Here is a 12971-nt window from a genome sequence, read left to right on the forward strand (position 1 = left end):
GCATGATGCTTGGAACACGATTCCGGCCGAACTGGTCAAACGTTACGATATTCAATTCAAGGCTCCGAGCGTATCGCAGGCGTTTTCGACCCGGGAGGTAAAGGCGGATTGCATCGGCAAGTTGGTCACGGTTCGAGGAATCGTTACCCTTTGCACCAAGGTAAAGCCCATGATGACGGTGGCCACTTATACATGTGACCGTTTGACGCCGGAGATTTATGGCCATTTGGACGTGAAGAAGGTGCAGCTGTTTCTACTGGTTGGTCTATCAATGCCCGAACGGCACGAAACATCAACATCTGCCTGATAGGAGATCTCGGAGATTCTTGCCGCTGCCAATCCTGCGTACGGCCGTTACAACTCACGGCACACCATCTAGCAGAACATCCAACTGCGAGCCGCTTTGCTTGCTCATCCTAGACAATCCGGACCGCATGTCGCTGATCCGCGGGTACAACGCACTGTGCAAGCGTAAAGTGCCGGTCATCCCGCCGGAACTGTCCGAGTACATTGTAAACGCTTAGGAGGCCCTCCATCTGTTGGAAATATTCAAGGACTCGCTGAACCAAACCGAGTAGTAAAGACCACTTAGTAAGTTACTTTATAAATGACTCAAATTACGCCCGTACCAACAAATCTTTCTTTTCTCACAGCACCCAAAACACGTCGGACAAGATCTTTCCGCTGACGCGAGAGTTGGTCGGTGCGAGCGAAACGGTCAAGATCTCAGACGTGATGAAGCGCTGCACGACTAAGCTGGGCCAGGAGGACGCCTGCATCGAGGAGTAAGAGGAGCTAAACGTATGGCAGGAAAACGACCGAAGGCGGACGAAAATTACCTTTGTCTAAACGGGAATTGTGTGCGTGTTTTTACCTTTTCTAGATTTTTTATTTATTAGTTATCAGTTAGCGATTAAATGCAGTTTATGTGTATTCGAATATTTTGTCACCTGAATTGAACTTTTGGGTTTTTGGCAACAAATAAAATCAGTCCATCAGTGCAGGAAGAATATTCGATAGAACCTGGTACCAACGTCCGCCGGGTTGATGGGCCACCTCGTCGGCAGGTTGACGACCTGAATCCTACAATCATCGACGAATTCCTGCCTGTTGGACTCCTCCCACTGAGAATTTTGGCTCGAGCCTCGACTCGATCTGGCTCGAGATCGAGCCTGAATCAAGTCAAGGCTCGAGCCAAAATTCTCAGTGGGCTGCAGCGGGTGCACGCGATAAAACTAGGATCACAAACGAGGCCGATCTTTATTGTAATTAAGCAAACAAAACACTGAGCGCAGCTCCTTTCGTCACAGCCGCAGCAACTTTTTTTTCAGGATCGTCCGGTTCCATCGCTGGGAAGAGCAGATGTTTTTGTTGTCGGTCAGCTGATCGATTCTCATGCCCTAGCCGCCGGTCGATGGAAGACCGTACCTCAGGGCGTTGCAGAAGTTCTCGTCCTCCAGCTGAGTCTCGTCATCGCCGGTTGCTGTGTCGGCAGCCTGTTGCTCGAATCGCTAGCGCTAGACGGCCGGATCGTTTAACTCGATGGCCGGTAGTGTTGCGAGCGGGGACATGATCTAAGGGTGGCCGCAGATGAAGGTCGGGCTGATGCAATAGTCGTCGACGAGTTTGCCCAGAGGTGAGTAGATGGGGCAGAGTTCGCTCAGAAATTTGTTCGCCTCTGGCGTGTGAGCTTATCCACGGCTGGAAACTTGACCTTGAGGATCTTTCCAGGGCGCATCTTTCATGGAAAGTGTGACAAAAGTCGACTCACTCTCGTACAACTTGGCCCACACAAATCTTTCCATCAGATCGCGTGAATCCTTCTTGCCACCGACAGCGACCTACACTCCAGCACGTCCCCGTCCTTCAAACCGCAAACTTTTCGATAAATGCCTCCAGCAAGCTGCTGACTTAAAACTTGTGCGGATAACGGTGCACTTTCGGGGTCTTTCGGGGTTCATTCGACGAGATTTACTTTTCGTTGATTTTCGGGGCATCGCTGGCCGCGGGTTAGGCCTTATCCTTATTTCCCTCCTGTGAACGGAAAAGGATGAAAAATGAGCTTGTGTGGAAATGCACCGGAAAAGGCACGAATTCGAAACTCACTTTTCTTTGTTTCCAGATCAAGTTGCGTGAATTAGCAGACCGCCCTCCACATCGGTGCTGAAACCTTCAGGTAGTATTCAGGTTGGTTGGGCAACTGGTGCCCTCGAAGTATTCCGGCGATTTTAACAGCATACACCAGATTAATACCAAACCTGGACGAATCTGCCATCATGACCGTGTTTAAGGTTGGAGACCTGGTACAGTTGCAGGACCTGAGGGAAACATAAACCGATTAGATTAAGTTCCACTGAACGGATTTGTTAACAAACTCACCCAGGTTTCACGAAATCCCTTCCAACAAAAGGAACAGATCTGATCATTGAGTTCCGTCGTGATCCAGGTGCTCGTCGGTGACACTGCCGTTGAAGTGGCAGAAGCACCGTGTCGTACTCCCGGAGTATGACCACTACGTACTTCCTCGCTGAATTGTTTATCACGAGACGGTCTTTCATCTGGACCGTCTCCGAGTTGTGGTGGTGATCATGTTGATGGTGGCCGCCACCCAGTCAAATCAATCCGAATTCTGAAACGGAATCTAATTAGAATCTTATTCAAATTCCGTTTCAAACGCAACAACCGGTTCGATCACGGAACCGGTTGTTGCGTTTGAAACGGAATTTGTATACGATTCTAATTAGATTCCGTTTCAGGATTCGGATTGATTTGACTGGGCAGGAGCGGCCTTTTTTACTACGCTCTGATTGTGTTCGAGTGCCGTCTAGTTTTGAGGTTAAGGTTGCAGCATAAAGTACGGCGACAAGTGAAAAAACAACTCCCGGATGCTGGCGTCCAACTTCCGGTTCAGTTCCCTATTCTCCACCGAACTCTCCAAATCTGTCGACGCCTTTGCAAACAACGTGTCCTCAAACCGGATTCAACTGGACCAGGTCGCGTTTTCCGCGGATTGTTTTCAAACACCAAAAGTCTAATCGTGTCCAGGCGAGCCGCTGTTTTATCGTCGTGACCGTGGCGGCGAAAAATTGCGTTGGCTTGTTACTGGCTTCCGTTCTACTGGCAAATTCCGTGAGGTCCGCATCCGGATTGCGGGTACGCGTTTGGAAGCAATTCGGCGTAGCTTCCACTTGCCACAAGCGGCGACGTTTACGTTGATGTTTACTTTTTCGAGAACATGACAGCTCTTGCTGGTTAACACGCTTAAACAAAATTAAATGGAAACGGAATAATTCTGCGTATGGCCAGCATCATTCCAGAATTATTCTGGAATGAACAGAATAATCTGAATGAAAATATTTGATGTGTCAACCCCCTTGCACAAACCACTAGCCAAAACTACGTTGCACTACCCGTCACGCCCACACACAACATCATCCTGTCAACCGCGCTCATTCGTATTAAAGACCGCTTCGGAACCGCTAGCGCGTGCGCTTCTTGACTCGTGCTCACAGCACTGTCTGATGACTAGAGATTTCTCGCGACGACTCAAATTCGAGCGACAATCGTCGTATTTGCCGATCCAAGGGATCGGAACGTCGCGTTGCGTGTCGACGCAGCTCGTGCGTGCAGATGTCGGTCCGCGTTCCGATCAGAATTCAGCGTACGAGTCGGAGATGCAGTTCCACGTCCTGCCCAAGCTCAACATCTCGTTGCCGACGTCGTACATCGACCCGTCTACAATTCAGCTGCCCGACTGGATGTTCCTGGCTGATCCGGAGTTCCACAAAACCGGTCCAGTGGACGTCATTATCGGTGCCGAGTTTTACATGGACTTGCTGACGGACGAACGTGTGAAACCAGCTGCAGACGGTCCCACGCTGCACAACACGGTGTTCGGTTGGATCATTTCCGGCCGGCTTCCCGGCAGCGTTCCAGAATCGACGTCTCTCGTATCCGTCGCGGCAATCGACGAGCTGCTGACCAGATTTTGGGAACTGGAAACGTGCCGCACCAAGAGCACGCACTCGATCGAAGAATCCACGTGCGAGCAGCTGTTCGAGGAGACGACGGTTCGTGACGAAACTGGCAGATTTGTTGTGACGCTGCCCAAGAAAAAGTATGCTGTCCAGCGTCTCGGTGAGTCCAGATCAACAGCCATCAAACGCTTCCTGGGACTGGAGAAGCGGCTGTCAGCGAATCCAGATCTGAAACAACAGTACAGTGATTTTATTCACGAGTACGAAGCCATGGGACACATGAAACGGGTTGCCGGCGACACGGCCGGGGGAGAGTTAGCGTATTACCTACCACACCACTGCGTCTTGAGGCCGGACAGCACCACTACGAAGTTGCCATCGTCGCTGACATCGCCAAGATGTACCGTATGATTCGCGTCCAGCCTGACGACCAGAGACTACAGAGGATTGTTTGGAGAGACAATGTGGACGAACCCATCCGAGTCTACGAGCTGACCACTGTCACGTACGGAACGGCGTCAGCGCCGTATTTAGCGACCAAGTGCTTGCAAAAACTCGGTGAGATCGGAGAAAAGACGCACCCATCCGCTGCCAAGGTCCTCAAACGTGACTTCTACGTTGACGACATGTTGGCAGGTGCGCACACGGTCACAGAAGGAAAAGAGCTAGTCGCCGAAATGGTCGATCTGATGGAATCTGGTGGATTCTCGTTGCGAAAGTGGCACTCAAACTCCCGAGACATCCTGCTTGACGTCCCGGAACATCTTCGCGACGAGCGGACCATGCTAGAACTGGACACGTCTGACGCAACCGTCAAGACGCTCGGGCTCGTCTGGGAGCCCAGTACGGACAGTTTCCGTTTCAGATCGCCAAAGTGGAACGACGTTGCCGTGATCACGAAGCGTGTCGTGGCCTCAGACATGGCCATGATCTTCGACCCGTACGGGTTGATCGGTCCTGTCGTCGTCCAAGCGAAAATCTTCGTGCAGAAGCTGTGGCACATGGAACTGGACTGGGACGCCGCTCTGCCAGAAGATCTGCAGGAGTACTGGCGTGAATACCGCAGAAATCTAGCCGGTCTAGACAGCCTGTCGATACCCCGCTGGATTGGCACAGGTGCAGATGACCAGAATGTGCAGCTTCACGGGTTCTGCGACGCTTCAGTCAACGCTTACGGTGCGTGCATCTACATCCGAACCGTTTCGGCCAACGGCGACGTAACCGTCCGCTTGCTGGCCTCCAAATCTCGCATCGCACCGCTCGAGAACCTGAAGAAGAAGAAGCGTAAGCAGTCGATTCCCCGCTTGGAACTGGCGTCCGCTCTGCTGCTGGCGCATCTGTACGAGAAGGTGGCCAACGCCATCAACTTCCGAGGCAAAGCGTTTTTCTGGACGGATTCCATGATCGTACGCTGCTGGCTTGCGTCACTGCCGTCCAGATGGAACCAGTTCGTGGCCAACCGTGTGTCCGAGATTCAACATCTGACGGAGAGCGGATCTTGGGACCATGTGCCCGGAATAGAGAACCCAGCTGACATCATTTCTCGCGGCATGACACCGATGCAGCTGCAGTACTCAAAGCTTTGGTTCAACGGACCCGATTGGCTGAGTCTTGACCACCAGCATTGGCCGCACGCTCAAGTGCCGAACGCAGCAGACTTCGACCACGAAGAACTGGAGGAACACAACGCTGTCGCTGCAGTTGCACGTGACACCGAGCCCTGCAGACTGTTTACAGTGAATTCGTCGTACACCGTGACAATACGGACGACCGCTGTAATCTGCCGCTTCTGTTTCAACAGCCGTGCGGCGAACAAGCACTGTCGCAGAGTTGGTCCGTTGACGGCTGGAGAGCTCGAGGTCGCTTTGAAGAAGCTGGTGCGCCTCGCTCAACGAGAATGCTTCCCGGAAGAGTACGATGCTTTGTCCAGAGATCGCGCGATTCCAAGCAACACCCGCATCGCTGCGCTGAACCCAAGAATCATCGATGGAATCCTGTGCGTCGGCGGCCGGTTGCAGCACGCCGCAGTCTCGGACAATCGGAAGCATCCGTACATTCTCGACCATCGTCATCCGTTCATGAAGCTTATCGTCACACATTATCACGAGTCCATGTTTCACGCTGGACAACAACTGTTGATCTCTGCTGTGCGTGAGCGGTTCTGGCCGATCAACATCCGCAACCTCGTTCGCGAGGTGATCCACAAGTGTGTCGATTGCTTCCGTGTCAAGCCGAAGGTTCTGGACCAGCTCATGGCGGATCTGCCGCCCGAACGAGTCACTCCGTGTACACCGTTCGCACGAGTCGGAGTTGACTACTGCGGACCTTTTCAGGTCGCGTACCCGCAGCGCCGAGCTCGCCCAGTGAAGTGCTTCGTTGCCATCTTCGTCTGCCTGGTCACCAAAGCTGTTCACCTAGAACTAGCAGCAGACCTAACGACGCAGGCATTTCTGGCGGCCCTCAAACGGTTCACTGCCCGGCGTGGCAAACCGAAGCTGGTCATGTGCGACAACGCCAAGAACTTCGTCGGCGCAAGACGTGAGCTGAGCGAACTCGTTAAGCTGTTCCTAAGTCAGCAGTTCGAAGAGGAGATCATCCGCGAAACAGCGAACGACAGCATCGAATTTAAGTTCATTCCCGCTCGCTCGCCGAACTTCGGCGGCCTCTGGGAGTCCGCAGTGAAGAGCTTCAAGTTGCTGTTCAAACGTACGATCGGGCTGCACACCCTGCTGTACGACGAGTTCCAGACTGTGCTGGTTCAGATCGAAGCGATCCTCAACTCGCGACCGCTCACGCCGCTCAGCAACGACCCCGCAGACTTCGAAGCGCTCACCCCAGGACACTTCCTGATCCAGCGTCCACTCACTGCGATTCCTGAGCCAAACCTCGACCACATTCCCGAGAACAGATTGTCGGCCTGGCAAACTGTCCAGCGGTACACGCAGCAGCTCTGGAAGAAGTGGTCCAACCTCTACCTGTCGGACCTGCACAACCGCACGAAGTGGACTAAGCAGAAAGACAACGTTGCTGGCGGAACCATGGTCCTGCTGAAGGACGAGAACCTCCCGCCGTTGAAGTGGCAGCTCGGACGCGTTTCCGATATCCACCCGGGAGCTGACGGCAACATCCGTGTCGTCACGGTGCGCACAAAGGACGGTAGCTATCAGCGTGCGATCTCTAAGATCTGCATTCTGCCGATCCGTGACAACCTTTCTACCGCGCAAGGGGAGAACTAGGACTCCTCCAACGGCGGAGGTCGGAAGGCCTCCGCACACCAGTTAAGTTATGTGTTGTTTTGAATTTCAAAAAGTTCACCGAATCTTTTTCCTCCATAGTCGCCACCCTGTCTGCGCCCAGACCTGCGGGTCGTTCTGCGCTCAGAGGCCGTTCAAAAGATCGGAACTTTCGAAATGCTTTAAGGTAACCTGTTTTGTTTCGGTGGTGGTTTTGCACGAAGGATGTTTGCTTGCGATTTCGCTGGACAATTTCCAGCACAGCACGGTTACGGATTAACATAAATCAGCTGCGCCCAGCGCCATTTCAGTCGCAAGACCGCTCCCAATTCTGAACCCAGCTAAATCCATTCCACGTTTGGAACTCTTCGAGGTACACGCACACGATGACAACAGCGGAGGAGACGTCCTCCCGGTCCCATCTGCCACGACCAGCAGCGAGCTTGGCCAGCTCGTTCCCAATCGCAGCCCGATGGAGCCAACCCCCGTCATCGCAGCATCGTACACCCGGAGAACCATCGTGTCGGTAACCGCTGAGGGTCAACAGCGACGCCAGGAGGCGTCGGGGGAGGCCACGGAGGTCTCCCCCAGTTCAGGCAAGTCGTTTTTGAATATAATTTTTCCGATTAAAAAGCACCCTCTCATCTGATTAGGGAGACTCGCATCGACGCCGACGACGGCGTCACCGATCGCATCAGATAGCAGAGCAGCAGATCACGCACGGCGCCACCCACGCACGGTGGCTTTGCGTTCAGCAGATCAGCGCACAGATCAACAGCAGCAAGCAAGCAGACAGACGAACCGACAACCGACGTCGGCGGCACGCCGTCGAACAACAACCGCAGCACATCAAAGCATCCACCCCCGCGACAAACAGAAGATCATCCGATCGAGCCAAGCAGCAGCATTTCAAATGTACACCAGCAGACGGTAGCAAATCAAGCACATCCCAGTTCCAGCTCAAGTTCAAGGTCGACCTGCTGTCGATCGACGCCATCATGAAACAGCACCTGAAAGAACGACAAAATCAGCGTTTTGCAGCGCACCACGACACCAATCAACCCCAAAAGTGTCGCCAGCAGCAGCGCGGCATCCTGATTGATGGTCCAAGGTCCAGTCCTGTCCAGAAAGCAGCAAATCCGTGGCGAAATCGATGCATTTTCGACTGCAGCGAAATGCACGATGTTTACAGTCCAGCAGAAGAACAATATCTATTGTCCGTGTTCGATCGACGGCCGCAGCCGCGATCGTAGTACATAAGCAAACAAAAAATCTGACTTGACCTAGGGTAACAATAGATACAGTAGAAGTAGTATATAAGAGACGAAGATAAGAATCAAAACAGACGAGAAGAATGTTTGAATCCGAGTGATTCCAAGGCGGCCGGTATGATCGCGCGAGAGATCAAATTCCAAATTCTACCAGCCTAAATGTGATCCACAAATAAATGTTTTTCCGTCCCTGTCTGTCCCTGAAGTGAGCAGAGTGAGCAGAGGTGATCCTCGCTCTTTTAGATCTCTCCCCGGCTCGCTTCTCATGTACTGTCCCTTTTAGAGTATAGTCTTAAATAAACCGTTGACTACGCCAGACAGCTACGCGTTTAAGAATAAATTGTGTAGTTTCTGTTCGCGCAATAAATTGTTTTAATCAGTGCTAAACGGTTTATGATTAGTGTCCGAAATCCCCGAACCGACCACACGCGCGAACACTTCCCTACAACAAATTGCGGTATATTTTGCCTTTGACGATTATTAAAAGTTTATGTCAGATTCCGAAACCTCCAAAAAGTGCAACGATGTCTAAAAGAAAAGCCTTAAAAATAGAGATTGTTGAGCTAGCAAGTTTTATATCTGGAATCAAATTGCCTTCAAATGGACAAGCAGTTGGTCGGATGATATTTAGAGTAAAAATAAATTAATTTGTATTACCTGAAGATTTTTTTTTAATAATTGAATCATTCTCTCAATGAGCATAAACGAACAATTGCTAAACCCTGTTCATTTGCTTCAATTTTTAAATGAGCCTAAGCCAAGGCCTAAGCTGTCTTTTAATCAAATTTTTTTTTTCAGTGCACTTTTTTTAAATTTTGACATAATCTAAGAATTTATATGCTAAATATATCTCAAAACAAACCTGCTATTTTAGTTGAAAATTATAATAAACATGCCAGGAACGCGCAGCGCAGCGGATAGCAAACGAAACGACGACGACAAAAGTCCAAGCAGAGAAACAGCGCGCGCTTGTAGGTAAACAGAACGCGTCGTTACCACGAAACTTACTTTTTATTCTCTTGTTAGTATTCTTCAGGGGGCAACCATAAATTGACCCGAGCAGGGGTAAATAACACGGGAATACCAAATTTTGGTATTACTTGGGCAAATAACAGCGACCAAAATGTGCCCTTGGTTGCCCAGTAATAGATGGTAAAATACCATGAAATCATACCAAAAGCTTGTATGTGGAAGGGCACAACAATACCAAACCATGTTATTCCAAAGGTAAAATAATACCACAAAATAAAATCATTTCAATACCAAGTTGGGGTCTTCTGGATTTTTGAACATTGCTTGAATACCAAAACTTGGTATTGTCATGGTTTTAATTTTAGGTATTCCCGCGCCCTTGGAAAATCATATTTTGGTATTCCTGTGGTCTTCCACAAACATGATATTGGTATGATTTCATGGTATTTTACCATCTATTACTGGGCAACCAAGAGCACATTTTGGTCGCTGGTATTTGCACAAGTAATACCAAAATTTGCTATTTTCATACCATTTTTAGTGCAGCAGTTGTAGTTAGTGAAAAAACGTAAATGATCCTTATGCAACACCCAAATCTACTCACCTGATGATTCCATGTTGTTTTTAGTGATATTCTTCACCACACCGAATGCATTTGTCATTTTTTTTTGAAATTAAATATGTCTTTATTGAACTTTCTTATAATAATTACATTTCTTTTACATGCTAAGTGGTATGGCCTAATGCTCTTCATCTTTGTTATATTTTTCGTTTTATTATTAACTGATCATATTTATTTTATTTACTTCAAATTGTTTTACATAATTGCATTGAATTGAATACACTTGGGTAAAAGAAAAAAATCACTTTAACAACTAATCCTAACTTAAAACTAAAAAATAGATCCATTGAAATATTCAAAATCACTAGAACGAGTAAACTACGAACTGTATTTTAAGATGAATGCTCCAAGAGTTCTTACTTGTTCCTGGCGAGTTTTGCAACCACGAAGTGTTGTTGTCATCTCGATGAAAATGTTCAAAAGTTCTTGTGGTGAAAACAGGTCACTACTGCCTTCACCCGTTGATGCTGATTGGTTTTCCCTCGGTTGCTGACTGAAGCCTGGAGGTGTTGTATTCTCTGCAACTCTTTGCCGCTGATTCAACGGCAATGGCTGCAGATTTGGAACCACTCGAACAGATCCTGCTCCAGGTGACGCCAAAGCAGGAAAATCCAAATCCGTGTATGCTGGTGGTGTTTTGCGACGATTTGGTTGGTGTCTCGTCGTCGCTTGCTGGCGAATTTTTACAAACTCAGCACGTTTTGGGCAGCTCCGATTCTTGGTAGAATGGTCGCCACCGCAATTGAAGCATTTCGCTTCGATGTTCTCGTTGATTGTTTCGCAAGCTTGAGTTTTGTGCTCACCTCCGCAGGTTGCACAACGACTCTTGATGAAACATTTCCTTCCACCATGTCCAAACTGCAAACAGTTCGAACACTGTGTCACGTCACGGTGCACTGGACGATAACGTTCCCAAGTCACGATGATGTTGAAAATTGCCCGAACTGCTTTCAGCTCAGACGGCGTTGTCGATCCTTTCTCGAAATGAACCAGGTACAGTTGATCACGATACTTGATGTCCTTGTTGTGTCTCGTCATCTTGAAGACTTCGATCACGTTCAACTTAAGATTTTTTAGCTCTTCTTTCAGCACACTCACATCCATGTCGAACAGGCCACGGAGGACCTGTTTCATGGGGCGTTTACCTGGATCGTCATGGCTGTAGTATTCAATCTTGGTGTTGTTCAGGAAATCCCGAACGTAGTTGTAATCCTTTCTGGTAGGTAGCAGAATTTTGAGTCCATCAGCACACAAGCGAATGGAAGCTCGTAAAGCACCAGATTTGATAAACCCGGTCAGCCACTTTCGCACCGAATCCGATGACGATGTTTTCACAAAAATGGGTGGCAACTTTTCCCGTCGTTCAAATTCTTCCTTCTCGCTCACGTCCACAGGGAGGGTAGCGAACTGGTTTCCAGACGAATTTTGAGCGTCCTTGCTCAAACTGCCTGGCTTTGCAGGTAGCGCTTCGGCATTCTTAGCTTCTTCAAATCTGCCGATCCTGCTGGTGAGGACCGCCTCTTTTTCTTGCCGTGAGGCATTTTTGCACTTTTTAAGCACTTTTCAGGAGCTAATATCCAGGAGAACCTCACTGATTGGTGGTCCACAAATGAATGAGCATTTGTCATTGATGAACGGCTGTACTTGAAGTTCTTGAAGCTTCTGAAAAATAACATGATTGAAAAATAAGTATTATTAAAATGAAACTGGATTGAAATTCACCAAAATTCAATAATCTGTTGATTGACTCGTTTTTCAAAGTATTTGGTTATCCCAACTTAGAGAAATTTCAACGTTTTTGAAAAAAAATATTAGTGGGTATATCACAAAAACAAATTTAATCAGCTTTAACATTTTTGGGTTTCAAGTCATTTTAGCGCAAAATTAATTATCTCGTCAAAAATTTTAAAAAAATCCATAGTTTCAGAGAAAATTGATGAAACCTTTCAATACCAAAATAATACCAAAATATGGCATCCTGACTTAGAAAATTTTCCACAATTTCAAGTCATTTCTCTAGGGCTAGGGGGTATATCAGAAATGTTTAAAATCAAGTTTGAAATTTTCGGTTTTCAATGAAAGCATTCGCTTTGAGACATCATTTTAGCGCAAAATTAATTATTTTGTCAAAATTGGTCAACATTTTCCCATAGTTTCAGAGGAAATTGATAAAACACCTTAATACCAAAATAATACCAAAATGTGCCATCCTGACTTAGAAAATTTTCCACAATTTTAAGTCATTTCTGTAGGGGGTATATCAAAAATGTTTAAAATCAAGTTTGAAATTTCCAGTTTTCAATGAAAGCATTCGCTTTGAGACATCATTTTAGCGCAAAATTAATTATTTTGTCAAAATTGGTCAAAACTTTCCCATAGTTTCAGAGGAATTTGATAAAATACTGTAATACCAAAATAATACCAAAATGTGGTGTTCGACCATTGACAAATTCTGCAATTTTGCAATATCAAAACAATACCTTAAATTGGTATGATACCACATTTTGCTCTTGCATAATCCTTAAGACAAATTTTGAAGGGTCCAGGAATACCAAAATTTGGTGTTGATACCAGAGAAAGGTATTATTACGCATTTCCCTTGTTATTTACCCATGCTCGGGGAACACAGCGATTATCCCTTTGTAGTGTAACAAATATCACCTACGTTATGTGAACTCGACCCCCCTTTGCAGCTAGCCGCGCAAAAATGGTCAGTTTTGGGCGCTAATAACTTCGCGGGAAAAAAATCCTAAAAATATGGTGTCTTCGAGAAAGTTGTTCTAAATTTAATGAAGGTTCTACATTTGAGAAATGGTATGAATCTGATAACTATGGCGCCTTCCACAGGTAAAAAAGTAAAACAGTTGCTTTTCTCCATACATTTTGACGATTTTTC

The 12971-nt window shown here is 47.8% G+C and overlaps 3 protein-coding genes across 4 annotated transcripts; 2 read left to right on the forward strand and 1 right to left on the reverse strand.

Moving 5' to 3' along the window:
- Nucleotides 1–1438: 1438 nt before the first annotated feature.
- Nucleotides 1439–2573, reverse strand: LOC119765917. Of its 2 annotated transcripts, XR_005276928.1 has the most exons (3): nucleotides 2380–2573; nucleotides 2107–2318; nucleotides 1439–2034 (listed from the first exon to the last, which is right to left on the reverse strand). XR_005276928.1 is itself a non-coding variant. In XM_038250145.1 (2 exons), exons 1-2 carry the CDS (start codon nucleotides 2556–2558, stop codon nucleotides 2138–2140), a joined length of 360 nt encoding a protein of 119 aa, XP_038106073.1. In that variant the 5' UTR covers nucleotides 2559–2573; the 3' UTR covers nucleotides 2089–2137. The 2 variants fall into 2 exon arrangements, 1 of the variants encoding a protein (XP_038106073.1); XM_038250145.1 differs by lacking the exon at nucleotides 1439–2034 and having other exon boundaries at nucleotides 2089–2318.
- Nucleotides 2574–3521: 948 nt separating this feature from the next.
- Nucleotides 3522–4388, forward strand: LOC119766183. Its single transcript, XM_038250614.1, has one exon. The coding sequence runs from the start codon at nucleotides 3522–3524 to the stop codon at nucleotides 4386–4388; it is 867 nt and encodes a 288-aa protein (XP_038106542.1).
- On the forward strand, nucleotides 4385–7213 carry LOC119766184. The gene has a single exon (XM_038250615.1). The coding sequence runs from the start codon at nucleotides 4385–4387 to the stop codon at nucleotides 7211–7213; it is 2829 nt and encodes a 942-aa protein (XP_038106543.1).
- Nucleotides 7214–12971: the final 5758 nt, after the last annotated feature.

The sequence above is a fragment of the Culex quinquefasciatus genome, chromosome 2 (genome assembly GCF_015732765.1).
Source record: "Culex quinquefasciatus strain JHB chromosome 2, VPISU_Cqui_1.0_pri_paternal, whole genome shotgun sequence".
Taxonomy (NCBI): Eukaryota; Metazoa; Arthropoda; class Insecta; order Diptera; family Culicidae; genus Culex; species Culex quinquefasciatus.